General features: G+C 35.1%; 1 protein-coding gene across 2 annotated transcripts in view; it reads right to left on the bottom strand.

Annotated features, from left to right (window-relative positions):
• Nucleotides 1–22951, bottom strand: part of DIDO1 (death inducer-obliterator 1) — a 63132-nt gene that overhangs the window by 16348 nt on the left and 23833 nt on the right. For both annotated transcript variants that reach the window (XM_027850063.1, XM_027850059.1), the window contains exons 7-15: nt 9514–9997; nt 9040–9199; nt 6641–6757; nt 6168–6272; nt 5507–5639; nt 4803–5346; nt 3120–3273; nt 2245–2334; nt 1534–1729 (exon numbers count right to left, since the gene is read on the bottom strand). In XM_027850063.1, the coding sequence (XP_027705864.1) occupies nt 1534–1729; nt 2245–2334; nt 3120–3273; nt 4803–5346; nt 5507–5639; nt 6168–6272; nt 6641–6757; nt 9040–9199; nt 9514–9997 (1983 nt within the window). The remainder of the gene's footprint in view (nt 1–1533; nt 1730–2244; nt 2335–3119; nt 3274–4802; nt 5347–5506; nt 5640–6167; nt 6273–6640; nt 6758–9039; nt 9200–9513; nt 9998–22951) is intronic.

Below are 22951 nucleotides of genomic sequence, written 5' to 3'. Positions count from 1 at the left end.
TGATTCTTTGGAAATAATGTAAACACTAGCTGTAAGTACTTATCCCTAGATATGATCATACCAATAACTCATATCTGGAAATGGCTCCCAAAATAAGAAAAAAAAACCCAACCCAACCAACCAAATATGAATGAGGGCACACAAGTTTCTGTTCTTTGGTATCTCTGATCAGGTATCCACTGATGAATGTAATCTGGGAACTCAGAAACAGAGAAACTGATAGATTATGCAATCCCAGTTCTCTTCTGCAGTCCTATTATATACAGTTTTCACAGTGCAGGATCAGAACATATCTCTTAAGCACTATACTGTTGGATTTTTATTGCCACCACCAACTGAATGGGGATGGTAATGGGATCCATTTTATTGGCCTTTTGAAAGGGTTTCCAGAAAAAGTGAGGGTGTGAAATCAGGAAAAATAGAGGGGTATGCATTGGGCAGGGGATTGGAAAAGCTGTTAAGGGCCAGAGGTAGGTTGGGTTATAATGCTGACTTTGATCATAGTAATATACTTTTTGGCACCAGCAATTAAGAATTCAGGAAAAAGTATAGGCATTCCTTTTCCAAAAACAAAATCATCTGAAAATATTTAATGTGTATGTATTTCCAGATGGTTTAGCCATCTGTATAATGATTCTCACCATCTCTAAGGACCCGTCTAACCCTCTTAGTCTATAAGCTTTCTCTATGTAATGCTATGATCCTAATTTAGTCTTCTTTTATTTAGTTAGCTACTTTTTTAACTTTAGTTTCTTTAATTATTTGGTGTTTAAGGAAATGATGTTGTGTACATAGAACTAAAGTAAATCTTTTCCAATACCTCCTTAACAGCTGTTCAGAGATTAATTCACAAATAATCCTCCACAGATTCACATTCCTGTAAGGGATGAGCAAACTCCAACTAGTCTAACAGGATAAAAACTATTATATCAAAACAACTGAGAAGTAATTGACAGGATTTATAAGCTGTTTTGGATATTCCAATTTTTTTTTCAGGAATGAATTTCCAAGAAATAGAGAATACTTTGAAAGACCTTACCTCAAGGGACTTTGAAAAAGACTGTGGAGTTTGCTCATTCCTGAGTCAAATATATCAAGAAAAAAAGGAAACTTCTATTTAGAATGAGTCTGACGCAACAAGCTACAAGCTAATATAAAACATTACCTTTCTTCTTTAGCAGCTCCACTGGCTCTCGTGCTTGAAAAAGCTTGATTTTTTTTCACTGACTTGATGACATTAAGTATGCAGATAAGATTGTTTTGTTTTAATTTGTTTTCCAACCATCTTCCTAGCATTATTTAAGCTAATGATAAAGATGTGCCTACTGGTGGAATACTAAGTACTTTGTGTATAGTTTTAATGTTTAAGGTTCTCAATTGACTTTTTTTTTCATTCTTTTTCTTAAAGTAATTTTAGGGGACTATTATTTTGAGGACTTTAATGTTACCTTCTCTCAAGCTTATTAAAAATGAGTAGGGGAATTCTTGAGCTGTTAAGTGTACCTATTAGCCACCCAGAAATTCTGTGCTTACCTGGTCCCTCAAAGGGCAAGAGTTTTGATGGAATGGGATCCTTAGCACTCAGTGGAATCAAGTAGAGATCCTTGATGTGCCTGTTGTTATTAGCTACCACCCCAAAACGGCCACGGCTGCTAAAATAGGAGTAGAGAGAAATATAGGCAACTTCTTCTTCTTCTGTTGCAGGATGAAAACGAATCAAGCACAGCTCCTGTAATGTAAAAGTACAAGGGAAAAAATGTTGACCTAGTGCTACTCTAGAAAAATTGGAAAGGAAACATATAGTTCAACATTTTTGCACTTTAAAAAAGTGCTATATTTTCATATAGCATCAATCACCAATTCCCAGATTTTGGTTTATAAAATTATGTTGACCTTATATTTCATTAAGGAGAAATGCTAAAACTGCCCAAGAGTTAAGTCTCAAAGAGTATCTTCCTCCCCCACAATGAGGGGGAGAAACACCGTACATATTGCGAACACACTAGAACTGATAATGACTTCGCTATGCCCCACAAAACAGTTAAGCCATTTAACATATACAAATTGCCAATTTTTTAAAAAGGTTTTTTTTTTAAAAGACTGACTTGAAAATGTATGTGTCTTTCATGTGTAAGTCTTTGGGATGTCTCAAAACATTAACCAAATCAGAAGTAAAAAATAGACAACATGTTTAACAAATACTACTTCTGCTACTGCTGCACAGAATGGATTTCAAGTGAATACCTTTGATACAGAAGATTTGAGTTTGCCAACATAATCCCAAACAGTCTTGGGTGAAATCCTTCCACCAATGTGAATTGTATCTGGCAGGTCCTAAATGAGAAGTATTTTGAAAAATTAAGTGAAGTTAAAACAGAAATAAAAAAATTACACAGTACTTTAATTATTACATGTAACTATCACTATTTAGCATTAAGGCAAAGTGAAGATTGACTTAAAACTTTGATCCACGCAAGGAATATAAACATTAGTATCTTTTGACAGAGTAATAAAATGAAGACTTGCCACTGGATACACAGTACCTAAATAATGGCATACAGCAGGTAAATACCTACTGAATTGACTAGATGGGAATAAATACGATTTCGTCTTTAAAGAAGATGGACAATTCTGTCCATCTGTGAATGAAATTATTTTTACTTCATTTTACTTCCTTGCTTATATTAGTAATACCTCTAAATTTTTATCTTACATAAGATACATATCTCAAGTAACCTTCTTAAATGCTTGGATGTGATATGGATGTGACCCTGAGATCTAAAAGGGCATTCCAGCAGAATGCTGACAGGTCCTACCACACCAATAAGAGAACTGTGACTAGACAAGTTAAAATAGATAGGCTTATTACCAAAAAGTTGCCATAAAGAGAAGACCATTGTGAGCACAGAAAATGAAATAATTTTTTTAGATTGTGGAGGGTTATGATTTGTATTGGTAGAGGAAATACCCACACCAATAAAATCATTGTTCCTTAAAAGTACTGAAGAATTTATTCTGTGTTTTATTCAATTAAGAGTGTGGGTTTTTTAATATCAATATGAACAAGTAATATGAACAAGTTTTCACAAAAAAGAAATAAGTGTACAGTCTGTTCTAACCTCACTGAGATAATCAAAACACCCAGACACGGGATATGCCTTAGTGACAAACTTCGCCACACTCTGCATGTTAATAAATCCTTTCCAAATGGTGCTGAGACGAGAGAGAAAGAGGGAAGTATCTCCTTCTTGAGGGGATCGTGACTCTGGAATACTGCAAAACAAAACCATAAAAAAAAAAAAATCAATTTAATATGTCTCCCTGGCTTATTTGATTTTAAAGATAATTTAAAAATCAAAAACCTAACTTACATGTTGTAATCTAGGCATGAATATACTTTAGCCTTACTATATTAAATATACTCTTTATTTTTCAGTTCCAATTTCTAATAAAGTCACATTAAATTTTAAAGAATATATAGAATCAGAGAATCTGAATTTAAGGCACATAAAAGGTCATTTAGGGCAACCTCTTACATAAACTAGGAATCCTGTCTATAAGAAATTTGACAAGCAGTCATTCAAGTTTGATCAAATACTCTCATTGAAAGGAAACTCATTAACTTTCAAGGCAAGCCATTCCACTTTGTAACTGCTAATTTTTCAAAACCATTTTCTTTTATTAAATTGAAATGTACCCCTCCAGAACTTCCAACCTTCAGTCCTAATTTTGCCCTCTATAGCTACACAAAAATCAATCTAATCCTTCCATACAACAGTGTTTCAAATATCTGAAAACTATTATTCCTTCTCAGTCTTATTTTCTAAGTTAAACATCAAAGTGTCTTCAAGGGGCAGCTACATGGCACAATGGATAAAGCCCAGCCTTGCAGTCAGGAGGAGTTCAAATCTGACCTCAGACACTTGACGCTTACTAGTTGTATGATCCTGGGCAAGTCACTTAACCCTGATAGCCTTGCTAAAAAAAGCAAAAAAAAAGCGTCTTCAACGATTTCTCCTAAAACATGGTTTAGAGACCAATCTTTTTTTTTTTTTTTTTGAAACTAGGTATCTCTAAGTGGAGCAGGCTGGATATATGGTGGCCACTTACGAGAAAGATCACACTACTTATCAGCACAGGAGCTTTCACCAGCTCCATGTCAACCCTGTGCCAGTTCATCCATCTTTAGATAGCCTAGTGGCTCCTGCTCCTGGAGGGCTAATCATATTGGTATTGAATTTGGTGTGGATACCAAACTGGCTTTAGCTCTATGGTAAGTTAAACCAACCCAAAAACCTCAGCTTTGCAATAGTCTGAACCTACTCTAGCAGTAGGGATTACAGGGGTAAGCCATCACATCTGGCTTCGAAGTCCACCCTGATTGCCTCAGAAGGTCATCCAGTTTTTTGAATGTTCTAATTAGTCAATATCCCTTTAAAAACTATAGCCCTCAATACAAACATTGTTCATTCAATACAAAGTGCAAGGCCCTAGCCATTATACTACTATGAATAAAATATGACTGCAAGATTTTTTTTTTCAACAGAAACTGAATTGTTGCTTTACAGACTCAGTGTGAAATATTTGTCTTTTTTCCACATCAACTGGTCTCTAACCAAATCTTTACCTTCTATATTTAGGTTTAAAAAAAAATTACACAAGCATCAAAACTTTACACTACCAAATTTCTAGTTTTTCATTTATTCTACTAAGCCAATCTTAAAACCTAGATATAAAGTATATATGTATAAACCAAATATTTGAGAATGCTAATAACTTAAGATTTTATCTGAAGTACATACTTAATATTTGGCAATGGAGGAACTGGTAAGTATCTTGGGTCTGGCAAAGATGATGGCTTGGCCAATATAGATTTTGGAACTGCCGTGGATGTCAAAACAGGTTTGACCATTTCTTGTTTTGTTTCTCCAGTCAAAAGTTTGTCAGTCAGAGTGCCAGAGCTAGGACGTGTGGTTGAGGTATTGACGGCAGCTGAACTGCTCAGTGCTGTTCTGGGATCCCTACCAGATACCGTTACAGTAGTGACAACCCCAGCAGAGCAGGAGTTTGGGTATAATGAACTTTCTTCCACTGAAGATGGTTCTGCATTACCATGTCCCAGTGGTACAGGAAAATAATTTCTTTCTAAATTCATCTGAGAAATACTTTCAACTTCTGGTTCAGAAGTACTTTCAGCTATGGCTTCAGATACTAATTCCTCAGCAGGACTAGAAACAGACCCAGAACCAGAGCTGTCAAATTTTGATTTTGATTCCACCTTCTTAACAGAAGTTGACAATTTTGGTTTCTTTGGAGCTGGTTCATCTTCAGATGACGGGACTTGACCTGAAAAATTAAATAAAAAACTTTAATTTTTGATACCTATCAAAATGCTAACCAAGTGAAATTATTTTAATCTATAACACTGTTTTTCAAAGAAGTAAAAAGGAATTCCAACCATCAAAATTTTCCATACACGTAAAGCTAATCACCAAATTTTATTTACCTGTACAAATTTTGCAGTTCAAATCAAAAAGATGAGCCCGATGTTGACTTGTTGTATCTTTCAACATACTACTAAAAACGTCAAGAAGAGGAGCACTACTTTTTTCAGGCACAGCTCGTGCCAATTCTTGTTCCTAAAAAATAACAACAAAAATACAAATTGAACCATTCTTACATGTTTAAATATGAAAATCTAGTACTTCATCCAATGGGAGACAGTGCAGTGCCCAGTGCCTAGGGGGTGCAGTGGATAGCATTCTGGACCTGAAGTCAGGAAGACTGTCACACTTCCTAGATGTGTGATACTGGATATTTAACTTTTGTCTGCTTTAGCTTCTTCATCTATAAAACAGAGATTAATAATAACACCTGTTCTCCTAAGGTTGTTGTAAGGATCAAATGAGATATTTGTAAAGTGCTTTAGAAAACGTCAAGTGCTATATAAATGCTTATTTTTATTATTGTTGTTATTATTATAATACCACTATCTGGAAGGAAGCCTGCCTTAATATTTAATAATAACTTATACCAGGTGATGAATGCTTCCAGCTAGAGCAACTCATGAAAGTTGTCTTCTTCTTATGTATTAAGGGGTTTTCAACTGCCCACATTAAAGAAATTATGAATTCTTTAAACATAAGACAAAGACTTGATACACTTACATCTGAGTCTGACACTGGAGGAGAATCTTCCATATCTGGTATGGCTTCCTGTTTCATGGCAGACTTCTTGCTTTCAGTCTGTAATTTATTTCTGGATTCTATCATCTAAAAGATAAAAATTACATAAAAAATAATACTGTTCATATAGAACTTTCAATTATATTATTTAATTTAATCCTTGCAACAACCTGAAAGGTACTGAGTATAAGTATTATGACCTTCCCCTTCTCCTTTTAAATGAAGAAACTGAATCTTAAGCTAAATGACTTGTCAAAAGTTACAAGTAATTAATTAAGTAGCAGAGACAATATTCAAATCTGGGTATTCTGACTTCAAGTTCAGTATACTTCCCATGACAGTACCAAAAAGTTTTCGTTGGTTACAGGATAAAATATTTTAAGTATGTTATATTATAATCACACATAATAGTTAAATATTTAATATTAGTTTTAAAATTTTAAATTCATACTTACAGATTTTGTTGGCTTCTCTTTCCACATTGACAATTCTTTAGATACCAGTTCTTCAGGTTTCATTCTCACAAGTTTTGCCAGAGAGATTTCTTCACGAAGAACCCGATGGAAAAGTCCCTATAAAGAAATGTCATATATTAATCAAATATTTCAGGTAGTATGTTTAAAGTACTGTACAAACTGATACTAAGATAGAATATGATTTCTGCCCTGAAGAAAATTCTAGTAAGAGAAGTAAACAAATGATGCTCAAAGCAACACATGTCCTAAGCTGGACAAAATAATAGGAGATTCTTTCAGGCAAGGATGATCAAAGAAGTCAGCATGTTAGAAATAGCACTTCTTATTATGGGTATTAAGGGGAGATAGGATATTGATTGATCAATGGTAAAAATGGGAGAATAACATCAAAATGGAAAGGCGTAACATGTATCCTTGGGTCCAGGTTAACTGAGATGTAGGGTTCAGTAGTGGGGGCCAAGGCAAAGAAAGCCTTGAATGACAGACTAAGGGGTTGCTTTACTGAATAGACAATGTGAAACTACAAAATATTTTTGAATAGCACAATGCTCTAATTATGGTGGTCCTTTAGAAAGATAAATTTGACAACTGTAAAAGATGATTTGGACAGGGGAAAACTAATGTGAGAAAAAAAAGACACTATCATGATATCCACTGAATGATATGGTAAGGGACCTGAACTACAGTAGCAACAGGAATGAAAAAGTGTTAAAAAAAAACAAACAGATTTTGTCAATTATTCATATTATTTATATAACAAATATATTATTAATTTTCATTATTGATTGATTGATTAAATTTATGCTATTTACATAACAAATCCAACTAAGCTGTAAAGTTCTTAACAGGTGCAACATTGATATACTGCTTTTATGTAACAACAACTACCACTGTTAATACTTACTGCAGATATTTTATGAACATTTGTTTTCCTGTTTGATTTTTTAGTTGCCTGATTGTTCCTTCTTGGCCCCTTTCACTGATTTATATAATTCTTCTTGCTTCCAAGTATAGCTGTTCCGGCAAAAGGTGGCATTGGCCCTCTTCTCTACATACTATTCTCTGATTATTTCATTTATTTCCACATCTCTATATAAATCGTTCAGAAATATACACTGTATGCCCCTAATCTCTTAACCCTATTTTGCAACTACCTGTTAAACACCTCCACTTGGACTTGAGAGTCATGCTGGACTCAGACTGCCCCTCATCCCCACCAAAACCCAACTTCCTACCAATTTTTCTGTCTCACACTTTATATTACCAACATCTCAATCAGGTTAAAAAATTCAGACTTTGTGTCTTTAGTCAACTGCCAAATCTTGTTACTCCTATATCCTTCTGTGTCTATCCTATCTACCCTCATCACCTAGTTAAGACTCTCACTACTACTACCCACTTGCGGTTATGGTAATGGCCTCAACTGTTTCCTATCTCTCATCTTGCCAATTCATCTTTCACACAACTGTCAAATTAATCTTAATTAACATGCCTTAATCAAAGTAACCATGCTACTCTCATTAAAAATCTTTCAATGGCTGACTTTTCCCTATGGTTTATAATACCAACTAATTAGCCTGGCATTTAAGGCTCTCCACAATCTAGCTCTAAGGAATCTTTCTAACCTAATTTCACACAACCATATTTCATGTAGTTGATGCTCCAAAGTGGAGTTGTAGTTATTTCTCCCACCTTACTTTGCTCTTTTGCCTCTATGCATTTCCAGACCCAAGGTTGTATAGTTCTGTGTCTGGAATTCAGTATTTCTCCATCTGTGCTGGTTGAAATTCTTTTCTTCATGGAGGCCCAATTAAACTGCCACTATATCTCTGAAATACTTCCTCATATGCTCCAAAAAAAGTAATGTCTCCTTTGCCCCCATCACACACTACCTTGCACTCTAGTTGTGTAGAGGTACTATAATATTCTTTGTAAACTCCCTGAAAGCAGAAGCAGTGTACTTTTTCAATTTTTTAATCTTAGCACCTATTAGGCACTTAGTGTTTTTTGAGTGCTATGGTACCTTTCCTACTACTTTGTCAGCTAAAATACAACAAAAAATTAATGTTTATTTTTGCTTTAGTATTATCCCAATAGGTGGAGCAGCTAGGTGCTGCTGTGGTCACAGTGCTGTGCCTGGAGATGGGGACTCATCTTCTTGAGTTCAAATCAGGCCTCAGAAACTTACTAGCTGTGTGACCCCAGGCAAGTCATTTAACCCTGTTTACCCCAGTTTCCTCATCTGTAAAATGAGTTGGAGAAGAAAACGGCAAGCTACTCCAATATCTTTGCCAAGAAAACCCCAAATGGGGTCATGAAGAGTCAGGCATGACTGAAAAATGACTGAACATATTTCAATAGTCAAAGAGCACACAAACCTGATTTTTTGGATCCTTGAGATTAAACATGATGCTGCGATATTTACTCTTGTACCGATTATCTGTAACTTGAAATAAGTTGAACATCTCCTTTTCAATATGCAGAGCAATTTTTCCTACTTCGTTTTCTGTCATGATTAAGTCATCACTATCATTGACTCTGTGATGGAATAATCAAAAGATAGACTACATAAGACACTGAGTTTACCATAATTAGATTGGTTTACACTTGGAATTGCCAAGGATCAAGTGCCAAAATATTTCTATCTGTTCAACATTAACACAGGGAATATTAAGTTTACTTAGCTCCATGGCAAGAAGCTATCAGCAAATTAAAGTATGCATGATATACAAAATTCACTAGTTTGGAAATGAAAAAATATTTCTCCAATATTTCTACCTTATTAGGTAACAGCATAATTAAGTACAAGTATAAGTTGAAGTTATGTACACAAAAAAAGCAGAACATCCCACCTTTTCCACAAAATCTCCTTTAAGGATCGTCTTATATTTTGTCGAATTTGAGAATTAGGTTGTGACTGGGAAGGACTAGCTCCTGATTTTCCTGGAGTAGAAGAGGAAGCAGGACTAGCAGAGGGTGGCACTGGTTTTCTAGGCCCTCCAGCTAATGTGGACGAAACATGTAATTTTTTAGAAGTGGATGCTGAAGAAGCAGAAGCCAACACTGACTGTTTGGTACTTGAAACACTGCCTGTTAGATTGCCAGACAACCATGACTTTTTGGGGATGACACCTTTGAAGCCTCCAGGTGAATTTTTAATGGCTTGCTTAGTAACTGAAGCATTAGTAAAAGAAGGGGACTTCTTTGGGACTATGTTTCTAGGCAAAGTAGAGGTCTGTTTGCCAATAACAGAAGCAGAAGTTGAAGGAATGACTTTCTTTGTCACAGGAAGGGGTGTGGTCATTTTATCTTCCATCCTTTTCTCTTCTTTCATGGCTACAAAAGAAAAAAAAAACATGGTAAGCAGTAACATACCAAAAAAATTGAACATCACTTAAATATACATATTTCCTCTATGGTAATGGAGAAAAAAATTATTAAAAAAAATGCTGAATATTTTTTATAATTATTTTTGTCCATTACCATAGAATGAAGCTCTAAACAATAAGTATTCAGCAAAGAACTCTGGAAATGTGAGGAAGGGAAAAGTTTCGAAATCTACATTTTTCATTAGTTTTGCTACAGAAAGAATTTTAAGAAAAATTCAATTCTGAGCATAAAAGTAATATGAAGACAAAGACATTTCATAAAATTGATGACCTCTAATGATTTCAAATTGCTACCGTATAAAGATACCAATCAAACTTAAAATATGGACATTTGACCAATACATTTTTTTCCCAGTAATTTTCAAATCTTTCACAGGTTGTAGAAAATTATTATAACATTTAACAACTATGGTAGTATGAAACAATTATGTATTATTCCTATTTAGTTATGAATAATTGTACACTACTTTAAAATTAACAATGACAAATAACAGTGTAATTAAATAGCTGTAATAATCACAAATATAACCATTTTCTCTTTGAGGCTGTCGAAATGCTGTTTTCTATTTTATTCTGAGGGTGACATGTTATCCATCTTATATAGTTAATGAGACAGAAAAGCATAACCTTCATCAGAATCCCCAGGGAATTCTAAAATTAAAAACTTCACATTATCAGAATGTATATAATAATTTAATTCCATAGATACGGATTTAAGAAAATCAAGAGCTCATTTTGAAAGGTCTTTTACACATATAAATTCCTAATTCTGATTTTTAATCAGTTTATTCAGAAAAGGTTAATGGGACAGGTGAAAATAGTTTCTGAAAAATTCTCTATTACAATTCCACTTTTAAAAGGATGTTTTACATATGATTTGATTCTTTATCACAGAAGGAAATTAGTATACTAGTTACTTAATTATAACATAACTTAAAATTTAAGTGTACAATAAACCACATACGGGAATTAGGTATCACATAAGGAAAGCTTTTTTTAAATTAAGTGTCAGAATTGAAAACTCAGGTCTAAGCTGTTACTTATATATTAGGGAACATAATTTATCTAAATTTACTGTCCTCCTGTAGTACATCAAAATTAAAATGTAGTGCTCTGAAGATGTTTATAAGACATTTTCCTCACAATTCAATTAGCTTGATATTGCAAATAATGCTTTCCCCATTTTATTGATGAGAAATCTGGGGCTGTTTAAATGAACTCTCCATTGTCTACTATACTATGAGTACAATACACCATATAGTATCTTTAAGTGCAAATGAAATTGCAGGGAGGAGTAAAAGTGGATAATTGTCCTTGAAACTAGCACTTCAAATTTTATAACAAAGATTATAGCAAAACAGGGCCAGAACTGTCATTTTGAAAAATTGTACTAAATCGAGCTTTACTGTAACAACTTTTTTTCTTGTAAAAGTAGAGATATATATATATATACACACACACACACACACACACACACACACACACACACAGGATATTCCCGAACAAACCATACAATTCAAAATACTATTAATTGCATAGGTTTCATGTAATCTATATGGTCTTATCCTTGGTGAAACAGCTACTAGTAGGACTTGACCAGAAAAACTTATGTGAAATACAATGATATATCCATACTTTCAGTCTTCATGAATACATTTAATGAACAAGTTGGCAGAAGGAAAACAATAGTGGGAAATGAAAATAGTGGAAAGGATTTTCAACTTCAGACCAAACAGTACCGGGGTAAAATCAGTGTTTGCTTAGACTTGGGAGGGTGGGCTAATAAAATTCAATTCACAGCTACAAAGAACATTAGCTATCATCCAGCAGAACCTCTTCATTTTATGGATGAGGAAACTGAAGCCCAGAGTTCAAATAATGGGTGAAACTGCAAGCTGATTCTATCAGTAATCAGACAGTGAACAGTGAATTCTCACTTGTTTGTCAGCTTCACAGAAAGGAAGCTAGATAGGAATTCTCTGGTGTATGCCATTTTATCCAGAGGGGAATGGCCTATTTCAAGTTAAGCTGGATATCAAATACATTGAAATGGGCATAGCAATATGGATTTTTAAATCCACTTAGGATGGGCACTTAGGATGCTCCAGTCATATACCACACCTAGCCAACCTAGCATTTGTTATAGATGAAGTATTTCCCTGGTATAGGGAACTCTTGGTGAGGAAGACTCCTTCTGTCAATATGGAACACCAATTGTGCAACTTTAGTCTGAATAGAAAGTTGTCTGGAGGATGATGAGTAATTAGCTGAAGGTCACATATCAAGGGCTCGAGGAGGGAGTCGACCCCAGTTCGTCCTGATGCAAGCATCTTTTACAATATTATGCTGCCTTGCTTTCCACTTTAACAGCCTGTAAGAATGTGAGGGCAGTCTAACCATAGCACAGTGATATTTCTAATTTGAGAAACTTCATTTCATATTACAGCTATTTCAAGATTTCAACATAGAAGAATTAGAGAGCATCCTGCATAGCATGGTGTAGCCTGTACGTGTTTCCAAAGCTACTACAACATCTAGAAAGACTGGAAATCATACCAAAAAGGTGCTAGGAAGTCTACTTCCCAACACTGTCTATTCAGTTGAAAAGGCCCTTCTTCCTCTATTTAATCACTCACATTCACTCAGATTATTTCCAGTAATCTTTAGGGTACCTTGTTTTAGGGAAATTATGTTTATTCACAATGCTCTGCACATAGCAAGCACTAATAAATTCAACTGAAAACATGGCTGTCTACTTCATGCAGAACACTGTGTTCATCTGTCTTATGACCAAAAATTCTAATAAAATAGCTATATTACAAAATGAAATCTGTGTCCACAAAAGGTGAAAATTAAAGTGATACTGATGGGGTTGGAGAGGAGACAGTAGGAGGGTCAGTAAGGCTTAATTTTTAAAAAAGTGATATTTTAATAAAAAAGAGTTGAACTTCAAACACAGGATGAGATTTCAACAGGCAGTAATTGTACTAGCCATAAGAAGTGACTACCTCTGCCCTGAATGTGCTTAAAACTATATAGGAGGTCAAAACAGACTGGAGGAGAGACGATTTCTAGCGAGGGTGGAGGGAGGAAAAGAGAACGGGGGAAAAACTAGCAAATTTTTACTAAATTTATAATTGCTTATAAATGTACAGAATAACATCTACGTGTATAACAAAAATTTCCTTATCTTTAAATTGGTGGGGTGGGGGCAGCTAGGTCACGCAGTGGATAGAGCACTGGCCCTGGAGTCAGGAGGACCTGAGTTCAAATCCAGCCCAGACACTTAACACTTACTAGCTGTATGACCTTAGGCAAGTCACTTAGCCCCACTGCCTAGCCAAAAAAACAAAAAAACAGAACAAAAAAAAAATAAATTGCTGGGGTGCCAGGCCCTTGTGTTCACATGCTGTGTGAAGCTACAGGTGCCTCACACCCAATTTCTTTAAAATTTTTACTTGACATCTTTTAGCTAAGTTTAGTAGCTGAAGGAGAGGGTATTCAATAATAACAGCAATTTTATCTTTCAATCCTGACAATGTTTTCAAGATTTCTTTATTCTTGAATATAGTATTAAAGCACTTTATGAACTAAATGTGCAACTTATCGAAAATCAGAATCATCTAACATCTAACATAACACTATAGTCTAACATCTTAACCTGCATCCAAATATCTTCCAAACTCATTTTATTTGATTATTCCTTTCTCCATTTTATATCTATGAATTTTAGCAATGTCACTCCGAAATACTGATGTTACTTTTTCATGGATGACTTTTAAAAAATGTGTAAAATTATCACCCTTCATCCCACCCATCAAAAGAAAAAGGGAGGCACCACGCTGAAAATTAATTAACTTTACCTTCCTCAAATGAGAAAGTGCCATGCTATACTTTAAGTTTACTTATAAACATGTCAGTTTTTCCTAAACGGGGGAAGACTGCACGGTAATGTGGTACTACAGATTTAAGTAAAATAACGAAATATTGTAGGTACCCTTATATTGGGTTTAAAATTTTAAAAGATGTTAAATAAATGGTGATGTAGACAGAATGGTAGATTAGGTGGAAAATGTCCATGGATGAGTTATTTTTATAATAAAGTATGCTTAGAATATTCAAATACCACAAAACAATACTTTTGATGGGCTTCCATTATGAAAGGGTAAGTCTGCCATGATTCAGATGTGTAACTAAGTTGGAATCTGAAAATACAAAATAGTTCCATGAATAATTTAAAGCACATTCTTTAAAAAAAATAATAAAATCACCAACCTGATCTTAATTGTATTATTGACTTATTTCAATCAATAACATTAACTAATGTGATAAAAATTTTATGGACTTGTAAAAGTATTGAAAGTCCCCTGCAACATAAAGTTTTTAAAAGCTCTAAAGAAACCCCACCCTAAATAAGTGTAATAAAACTTTATTCCAACAGTTTTAATTTTTGGATGCAAGAAAGCAAAATTAGGAGGCAGAAAGGCAAGAATACCAGGAGTCTACAAATGTGGGTACTAGTCCAGTCTGCTATTGACTAGCCGTGTTGACCTATTAGTCACTTCACTTTCCAGATCTTGGTTTCCTCATCTAGAAACTGAAGAGGCTGGACTAAAGAAGGAATCTTGCAGCTTTAACATTCTATATCACATAGTGAGGGTTTTAAATATATGCTTCATGGATTCTATGTTATAATCAGTTTACTTTCCATTAATATAGGAAAACCATTTTTTTGAATAGAATTACAAATAGCTAACATTTACATAGTGCTTTAAGGTTTGCAAAGAGCTTTAAAAATCTTAATGTATTTTCACAATAAACCCTGAGAGGTCAATGCTATTACTGACCTCATTTTACAGACAAAACTGAGATAAAGAGAAGTGACATGCCAGTTATGTCTTAGGCCAGATTTCAACCCAAGTCTTCTCTTCCTATCTCTAGGTCAAGTATACTTTCAACAGGCTTCTTCAAAAAACTGCTTTTTATATTTCAAGTGACAAGGTAAATTAGCTATAACAGACCATTATATAGCACACAAAAGTTTACAAAGTGTTATTTGAGCCTCACAAGGCAGTGGAAATAGGCCAACTATTCAGACCTTTACTGCCAATTTAGCTCCCTAGCAACTCCTTAGAAAGCATGAGTGGGCAGCTAGGTGGCTCAGTAAATAAAGCACTGGACCAGGATTCAGGAGGACCTGAATTCAAATTCGGCCTCAGACACATATTACTTAGTAGTTGCGTGACCCTGGGCAAGTCACTTAACCCCACTGCCTGGCCAAAAACAAAACAAAACAAAAACAAAAACAAAAAAAAGCATATGAGGAAAATGAAACAAACTTAGGGAATTAAGTTTGGTGGTATACAAAGGTTAGCCTTAAAAATTATTTGGATTTTTCTGTTACAATGCTATATTATCACTGAAAAATGAATGTTGGTTGCACAAATTTCAATACTGTATGAAGATCTGCATTAAGGATTTTAGCTCTGTTTTTGTTTCAAAGTAAAAATGTGTACTTAGATTTTTTTCTTGTCCCCACTACAGTAGAATTAAGGTTAAAATCACCTGCTGCAGAATATTTCTGGCACTGTGCCAAATTTAAAGTTAACATTAATTTGAATGGTTATAATACTTCAGAGGCAGACAAAACCCAAATTAATAAAATACTCAACAGAAAATCTTACAAAAAGCTTTCACATTTATCTTATGTTAAATAATTTCTAAACCAAGACAACTTCAATAATTTCCATCCCAACCAAACTTAACAGGCACAGACAAAAAACTGAGTATTAAATCCCTCTCTTCCCCAATCCACAATCAATGTTTCTTTCATAGGGGGCTAGAAAATTCAGGATCAATTAATTTACTAAGTAAATGGAATATTCATTCAGGAGTCCCCACTTGTTCAGCAATCTTCTATCAATGTTGACCTAAGTGTAGCAATGGATTACAACATGAATTTCAAAATCTTTTGCCTTTATTTGTATACTATAGAAGCTACAAGAATCAAGGCTAGAGTATGAATTGAAAACCTAAGTGAAATGTGATAATTCTACTAATTAAGTCTCTTGATTCACCCATCTTGAAGGTTAATGATCTGCTGTAGTTGTTTCTATATAGTGGTCTTAATATGTCTCGTTCAGTCAGCTCTTCTCACTTGCTCCTCACCTGCCTACCTCATAGGACTGAAGAAAGCCAGCAGTGACTAAGAGGGTAGAAAACACTCAGAATTGGAGACTTGTCTCAGCTCAAGATGAGATCCCTTTGGGGAGCAGATTCAAATCTCGATAACAAGGGTTCCCACTACAATGTCAGTTTTTAAAAGCAAGAAATAAAACCCCTGAATAAGGCAACAGCCATTTGTAAAAAAAAAATTCAAATGACCCTCATGATCTCAGCTGTTTAATGTAGTAGCAATTTCCCAACCCAAAAAAACCTTCATGAGTTAGAAGATAAAACCCAAAAAACACTCGGTGGCCAACATTCTTATGACCAGTTTCTTCAGAACTTGGGTGTAGTTGGACATACAGTAAGTACCATATTGGAAAGCTTTCCAGCATGTTAGAAAACTACTAGAGTTTATGTTATGCTGGCATATTTTGAGAGAACTCAGGGTCACCTCCATACCATAAAGTTATACTAGGATTTTAGTGTATGTATATACAGTTGAGTACTAACAGTTGATATTATTACTGACAATGAGACATAATTATTTTTAGAAAGGGATGTAGTATTTATGTTAAAAGCACTACAGAGAAAATTCAAGTTAAGAGCATTACAGAATTCAAGTTTCAGTGATTTTTCAAACACCAGAAGAAACACACCCAAAATAACTACTTCATAATTAAAGATCAGCAACTTTTTGGAATACATGGAATAATTGAAGGATTGTGAGTAGGGGAAAAAAAAAATCCTCCTACTTAAAAGGGACCTTAGGGATCTATTCTAACCCCTTTTGAGTCCTAGTGTGTATGTTTTATCCATGTCCAAAAGGTAGCAAATCAAACTATTTGAACCTAAGACCTCTTACTCCAAATTCAGTTCTACATATTGCTACACTACAATATCTCAGACTGTATTATGTAGAACTTGTATTCTAACAACTAATTTAAAGTGGCACTGGTGTAACAAGATTTTTAGATCTGTTGTAAAGAAGCCTTATGATGATTTATTGAATGAAGGCAGGGTGGAGAGGAGCAAGTACGTTAATAATTTTAATTGAAAATAACCACATCTTAGTAAGTTAATTACTACTACAATATTCATTCAGGTCTTTAGCATCTTAATTGGTAGTTACAAACAGGAAATATAAGATCTATTAGAATTATTAGTTCTAGTATAGTAGTTTTAAACATAACCTTTCCACTTTAGAAATGAAGAAACAGGCCCAAAGAAGTCTAGTAACTTGAGCATGATCCCAAAGTTAACTGGTAAAGCAAGGATCTGAACTTGGATCCACTCACTGCCTTCAAATCTATCAGTCTGTATAGTGTAAATTATTGTATTTTAAAACCACCCATGAGAAACTTCTTATTTTTAATGTGCTAATTTACTAATTTGTATCAATTCTGAAGTACATGATAGGCCAAGCATCAGGGCTGTATATTTCTTTGGTTAAATACCAAATCAGATGGTAAAGTGACAAGAGCCCTGGATAGGGACAGACCTTAGTGTGACTTCTGGAATTACCTGTGTGACCAGAAGCAATTTCTCTGAACCTCAGTTTCTTCATGAGAAAAATGAGATGATTTCCAAGAACCCTTCAAGCTGAAATATTCTATGACTACTAAGATCCTAAGCTTCAAAATCTTAAAACCCTAGGTGGAAATAAAATGTTAAACCAACTCCTGCATATAAAAAAGCAGAATTAGTGATTTAGTTTGTGCAACTCCTAGGTAAGAAACCTTACCAAAAGCAAAATGGGAATTGCAAACTATGCTCTAATTTTTGGTCTTAAAAGACGTGCCGAGGGCACTGACAGTATGTCAATTAATCAGTCTTTGTTAAGACCCTACTCCGTGCAGTGGACCATGATGAGTCCTATAGCCAGCATGTGAGAGGCAGCATTCCTAAGTTTTTCTAAATTCCAGACCTATTCTCTTCATTACTCCATACTGCCTCTCTCAACTTTTCTCTTAAAAATGTAACTATTTATTAGCTGTTCTAGAGCAGATTCAAGGAATGCATGGATAAACTAATATCTGAATACAGATTAAAAATCTGTGACATGGGCATTCTTCCCAAGTGGAAGGGAACTCAAAAAAAAATTCTCCATTCACTAATTTGTTTCCAATCTATAATTCTACTATGCAGTATTTTGGGTGAAAAAAAAAAAGTAACTATATATCAAAGCAGACTTTAGTGAAAGAGCATCTGGAGTCAGACAACCTAGATATTTAAATCCTAGCTCTGTTCACTACCCTGTGAAATCTTGGGTCACTTAAACTCTTTTGGGACTAGGTTGCCTCAATTGGTAAAACAGGGAAAATAGCACCTTCCTCAGAAGATTGTTGTGATAGTCAATTAGCAAGTATTTATTAAGGGCCTACTTATGTGCCAGAAATAATCAAATGAACTCACATAAAACACATTGCTTTTTATCAATCTTAGTCATTACTATTACTTGTACAATGAAGGATTTGGATTTGGACTAGATTAATTTCATGCTCCCTTTCAGTTCTAAATATGTCATGTTATGAAATATGCTGTCACTGGGACAAATATCCAATACATACAGATGATTTCAATCTATTTTTACTTCAAATACAAGATGCAAATAAAACCTGATCATTTTATCTTCTGAATAAAGGTCCCATATTGGTCTTCTCTTTAATTGGTTGTATGCTTTAGAGATCTAAAGCCAGGGATACAAATTGATTGCTAATCTGAGTTATTTTCAATTTTTAGCCAATTTTAGCATCACCAAGTTCAAAACAATGTAATAGTTATTGTTTTAATAAAATGTAGTAAACTGGTCGTTTCAAATTGAGTTACCATCTACAATTGGGGTTTTTAAAATAGGATGATTCACCCTCTAAGAGATAGTCTACAAAAATCCAAATGTCATCTTAATGTGTCTTACATAGATACTGCTAAGTAAAATATGCTATAATTTACCTTTTTTTTCTTCCTCCTGAATCCCCTTTTGGTTCATTCCTCCTGAAAGCCCCTCAATCTTTCATTTAAGTAAATGAAATGGGCAAAAATTCAGGCTAAGTTTGCTTCTAGCTTCTATGAGTTCAGAAGCTGTAATTGAGGGATATAACTGCCTTCCAGTTGATACTACTTTTAAAATGTAAATAGCCCATTTATACAAGAACACATGAAACACTGATTACTAGATTTCTGTGAACACTCATCAAAATGTTTTTAAAGTATTAATCTTTAAATATTCCTAAAGCAAACATGAATCACTTTACTTTTTAAGAAGCATAAGACTCAAAACAGATACAGCATAGATCGCCCTCCCCTCAGGAATTAAAAAGTCAAGAAAAATGATTCAAGGAGAGGCATAAATAGGTTAAATATGCTGATTTCAATTTGTGTTACAGTTAATGGTAAATTTGCCTTATTTTACCTTTTTCTACAGAGAATGCCAATTTTTATAGTATTTCTTGTATATCATAAAAAATTACTACCTGAAAATATTTAATTAAGGTCTCAAATCTTCTATCAGAAAAAAAAAATCTACCAATAGAAAAATTCAATGATTATTTAGGGGCATGGTAAGGACCAAAGAAAATCTTCCATGTCCAGCATTAAAGACCCAATGTATCATGCCATTCCCCTTTCCTGGCTATTCCTTCATTCCCTCCAATTTTGGCCAAACTGGTCTACTGTTTCTCAGTTTTCCTGCCTTTTCCTCTGTTTCCCACCTCTTTTAATTAATATGTCCTCGCCTACTTCACTTGCTCAATTCTTACCCATCTTTTAAAGACCTGCTCAAATGCTATCTCTTCCATTAAAATTTCCCGAATGCCCTCCCCCATCAACCTCCACGAGTTCCTAATGCACTAACATACTACTTTGTGTGCCTCTCATACATATCCTGCCTTAACTTACCCCATATAGTCAACTCAATGAGATTGTTTATGAACTTCTCATGCATTCTATTACCTCAGTGCTCTAGACAGAGCACTTCACGTGCAGAAGTGCCTGATTGTTGAATAGAAAAAAAAATGTTGATACTAGAAGAATACCTTAGAAATAATCTGGTTTAATCTCCCTCATTTTTGAGATGAAACTTGGGGGTCCCAGGTGATTTGCCCAGGTCACACTTCTAGTGAGCAGAGCTAGAGCTGGAACTGGAAACCAAGTCTCCTGTGCTCAAGCTGCCCAAGTCTAGCATTTTTTTTTCAACTACAATACAATGCCCAAGCCAATAAACCCTAAAGTCTCATTCTAGCCAACCTCCCACTCCATACAAATAGCAAAATTACCTTTATTTTGTTGCTGCCACCAACCAACCCATAATATACACAAATGAGACCCCGAATAAACCAATCAGGTTTATTTATCATGCTTGCGTTTTCACAAATTATTTTGTATGTAACTTTCTGGTTATTACATAAGTTCCATTTTCAGTGAAACCTGTTTAAAGACTGCCCTACCCCCAGTTATCTTTTTGAATGGAGGGTGTCCACTTAATAGATTTCAACAGTGGAGTAATTGTTTTACTTATACAGGTTATTTAAATTATCTCCTAAAATGCAAAAAGGTGAAAGATTCATTGACACACCTCAGTTAACTGGGACAACCAGAAATGAGGCACTGGAAATCTATTTTTCCTTATTGCTTTGCCTCCAGTATTTTTTTTTAAGCAGCCTACATTTTAAAAAAAGGAATACTATCTTAAGTTAAATAGAGGTAATCTGAATATGGTATGTAAAGCTTTAAAAGTTTTCAAAGCAAAATGTAAAATATTACCGTAGATCAGGGCTGGGCAAGTCCCTGTGCCAAGTCACCCTGGCACCTACTCTTTTCAGCGAAATCTTACCCCAACCACAGAAGCGCACTTCACTCTTCCATCTCATGCAGATTCACTTTTACTAGCACAGCAACTTGAAAAGAAGTCCTTGGGGCAATGGACAGCAGCAGCGGCCAACCCATTAGGGCTCCTCAGAGCCCTCTGCTACCACTGTACCTGCTCCAACTTGTACTCCACTCCCTGTAACCACAGAGGTAGAGACTGGGCAAGAGGGAGGGTAGGGCTGGCCTCTAGCACTTCCCCCACCCCCACATACAGGGCCCAGATGTGTTCTGGTCAGACGTGAGCAACTCACTCTTTGAACCTTTCCAGATGATTCTTTGAAGCATTTCTGTAGATCGTGGGTAAACGTGGGGTCCAATGTCCTCTGTCAAACATGCAGCTTTCCCACCTACCCCCATTTTGCGTTCTTAAAAGCAAAGAAATTCATCTGGCTCCTATATTTTGAGGATAGCTCATAGAGCCAAAGCAAAATTTTGGAAGGTGGTCTAAAGTACATTTTTGTGTTAAACAGTGTGTTCACCATGCCAGCGATATGAATAAGCTCAATGAAACTGGGAAAAAGAAAAAAAAAAGTAGGAAAGAAATGTGCCTTTGAGGTTTTAAAGTTCTAAACTACCTACAGAGGGGATCTAGCTATAAAGAATTTAAGAAAATTGTTTTCAACTCTACACTTTACAAAATGATGGGATAAGAGAAGTGGAGAAAGAAATAAAAAGGGATATACAAACAGAAATCAACTTAACATAAATGAGGGAAAAAAGACCCACATCAGCAATTTGAATTAGTTACCACCAAAATCCTAAACATAAAACTTAAAAACTATTCATGTTAACTGTTTAATACTGTAATATTTTTGACTGCATTAGTTATTTCATTAGAATAGATAACTCCCCTTCAGGTAATTCCTATCAATGCAGGTGGGTAACTTCTCTGTTAATTTAAGTCTTAAAGAGTTCCCACAGGGGGCACAGTATGCTTCAGATGAGACTTGAACCCAGATCTTCCAGTTCTCTATCTACTTGCCATACTGCTTCTGACAGTAATTTTAAAATAGACAGTAGAATCAGAAGCTTCAATTTATGGAATCATTCTTCCTCTTCACCAGAAGAATAAATTTCTCATCTATGTGCGGCCCAGAACACATAGTTGCAGCAGCCATAACCCACATTCAACATTGTTTGGGGAAGCAAGTAAATCGAGGGCATTTTTCAAAATCCCCAAAAAAGTGCTTTCAAATGCTGACTAATTTTATGTAATACATGCATTGAGAGCTAGTCAACTATAAAGGTGGAAAATCTGTCAACAGTGGAAATACCCTTGATAATTATAGAGGTATTATTCTATACCCTCTCCCCTCCTCCCTCTTGTATGTATAGGAGACATTGTACACTGAAGATGATCTAATCCACAGTTCTGTTATCCCAAAAAACACGCTAGATCTCATAGTTTTAGTAAAAGGAAAGAGGAGTCATGAGTGGTCACCAATATGTAAGGAAGGCAGAAGGGTTTAGTAGCAGTCACACAATGAGTGATTTTATGTATTTTACTCCCTGGTATGGTCTTGTAGGTTCATATAAGTGTAGGGCTGAAAGGGCATTTAAGAGATCATCTAGTCCAACCCCCTTTCATGTTACACTTGAGGAAAAAGTGAGGCCCCGAGGTGTGAGGGTAACTTGACCAAGATCACACAGGCAGTAGCAGAACAAGGATTCAAATCCAGGTCTTCTAGCTTCAAATCCAATGCTGCCTGGAGTAACAAGAAACATAATAACCAACCTTCCCTTTCCCACCCCACTCCCTTTTTGCCCCATTCTCCCTTCTCCATTGACCCTTTCCTCCTCAAAACCCACCCCAGATGCTCCCCTCCCTCCTAATTCTAGCAATTTAATAGTCTTCAGTACATAAATTTCT

This window comes from Vombatus ursinus, unplaced genomic scaffold, assembly GCF_900497805.2.
Source record: "Vombatus ursinus unplaced genomic scaffold, bare-nosed wombat genome assembly UNPS02000580.1, whole genome shotgun sequence".
Classification (NCBI taxonomy): Eukaryota; Metazoa; Chordata; class Mammalia; order Diprotodontia; family Vombatidae; genus Vombatus; species Vombatus ursinus.
Note: the sequence above shows the minus strand (reverse complement) of the source record. Positions and strands in the feature narration are given on the sequence as shown.